Source organism: Arachis stenosperma, chromosome 3, assembly GCF_014773155.1.
Source record: "Arachis stenosperma cultivar V10309 chromosome 3, arast.V10309.gnm1.PFL2, whole genome shotgun sequence".
NCBI lineage: Eukaryota > Viridiplantae > Streptophyta > Magnoliopsida > Fabales > Fabaceae > Arachis > Arachis stenosperma.
The window spans coordinates 59945563-59947623 of record NC_080379.1 but is presented as its reverse complement, the minus strand read 5'-3'; the positions used below and the strand labels follow the sequence as shown (position 1 = coordinate 59947623).

Here is a 2061-nt window from a genome sequence, read left to right as displayed (position 1 = left end):
TCACAAATGCTCAGCACAAAGGGCCTTGACGAGTTTAACATAGTCAGGTTGATCACAATCCTCGGCAAGAGCAACGAGCTGAGCAGTGCGCTTCTCGATCACCTTAGCACCCTCATAAAGGCCTCGTGCAAGACTACCATAAGCAAGTGACTTCCTAAGTGTTAGCTGTAAGGCATTCATGATATCCATTGGCTCGCCGATGGCACGAGCTACTGGCTCAGTTGCCACAACAGGACTTTCTTCACTGCAGATTAAGAGTATGATAAAAAAAAGGTATCAACTAACTACCATAGTTCCACAAGTGTTGTTGGCTTTGCACGTAATTCATACTTCTTACACCGGTTGTTTAGAGATTTTACCAGTTCATCAAGGTCTGATTGGATACAATCAACATGAGTCTAAAAATTGTAGATGACTTGATTAGATATGATTAGAATTTCTCAGGATGGATATAAATTCTTGATAACGTCAAACCTACCAGATATGCCCAAACAAATGTAAATTATCGTACAATATTAAGCACAAAAACAAAAAGCGGATGATTACCTTCTTATCAGCTTCTGATGCTTCTTGAAACTTTGAATTAATTGAATTTTGCTCATCTGAACTCAGCTGATTAATGACGTGCTTCTCCAACACTGGAACTTGGGACTTTTGCTGTTTTTGAAGTCCTTCATCAGATAAAAAAACAGAAGCTGGCCTTTGTGGCCGGCCTGTAGTTAGGTTCACTCGTTGAGCACCAGGGTCACTCATTCCTTCCTCTTGTTGAAAACCTTCCAAAAATAGAAGGTATAGAGAAAAATAATAGTTTAAATATCTTCCATATATACAAATGATTGCGTGCGTGTGTGTGAGAGTGAGAGGAAAAGGGGGAAGGGAAGAACCAGTAATTCTCAGACACCAACCTGATGGATTTTCCCAAGTTACAAAACTGTACTAAGTGGTAGGTAGGCCAGAAGGTAGTAAAGCAAGGAGAATGTTACTTGGAAGTACTCCTGAAAGAGCACGTCCTTTGCTGTGTCGTTCCATTGGTATAGTGCAATACAAAACTCCCTAAGAGAAAGCATGTTATCATTATCTTGATCAGATAAGTCCCATACCTGCTTTAAAACCTCTAGAAAATATAATCATATGTAGAACTCATGATCAGGGAATATGCTAGCCCCTGAAAAATTATAAACATGAAACATGTGAAAAATAGGATGATAGAACAGGCATTGCCTGAAACAAATCCAGAAACAAAAAGGATAAAAATAAAAATTAAATGCTATCAAAAGCAAATCAATCATTCTTAAGCTGACAGCCCATGAAACGGAGAAGAAAACAGAAAGAAAGCATTTAAAGCCTCCTGTCGAAGAAAGAACAGAAGTATAATAAAAATATACCCCGTGGTAATCTCCAGCTAAGGAACAAGTTCTGGGCTTGTTTCCCATTGATTTTTCCATCTTTATCTGTATTTACTGCAACAAATATTTTCGTATACTTCTGAATATCAGTTGAAGTCATCCTTGATCATGGAGATTGAGGCTGACTAGAAGCAGAATCCTACAACCTCACTGGATGTCCAGGTGGATATGGCATATTATGTGTTTGGACCAAGGCATGCTGATTCTGTTTCCCTACTGGACGGACCGTTGGAAGCTGTGCACCAACAGGCTGGGATGCAATTGGGCTCTGCAAAGATTCAGAACGCAATCAACAATCAACACAAAGCTGCACCAGAATTTTGTGCTCAAATGAATTCACAGATTATGCCATACACTATTGGGGTGTGTATGGTTTGGATTTCAAAAATTTTTGAAGAAATCCAAAGCCAATCCAAATTAAAACCAATTATATGGTTCTAAATCCAAATCATAACTGGTTTTATAGACTAAACTGGTTTCAATCAGTTTCAAAAAATAAACATGTTTAAAACTGGTTCTGAATTTTCAAACTGATTTTTGTTGTCAACCAGTTTTAAATCCAGTTTTTGCTACAAATCTGGTTTTGACTGAAAATCCAAGAATAAATCTGGTTTTTAAATCTTTTTTTCTAATTGCAAATCCAATTTTTGTTACA

The 2061-nt window shown here is 37.7% G+C and overlaps 1 protein-coding gene across 1 annotated transcript; it reads right to left on the bottom strand.

The window, feature by feature from the left end:
- Positions 1-1506, bottom strand: LOC130966172 (uncharacterized). Its single transcript, XM_057890942.1, has 5 exons — positions 1386-1506; positions 938-1114; positions 547-773; positions 289-398; positions 1-244 (listed from the first exon to the last, which is right to left on the bottom strand). Exons 1-5 carry the CDS (start codon positions 1504-1506, stop codon positions 1-3), a joined length of 879 nt encoding a protein of 292 aa, XP_057746925.1.
- Between the last annotated feature and the right edge of the window lie 555 nt (positions 1507-2061).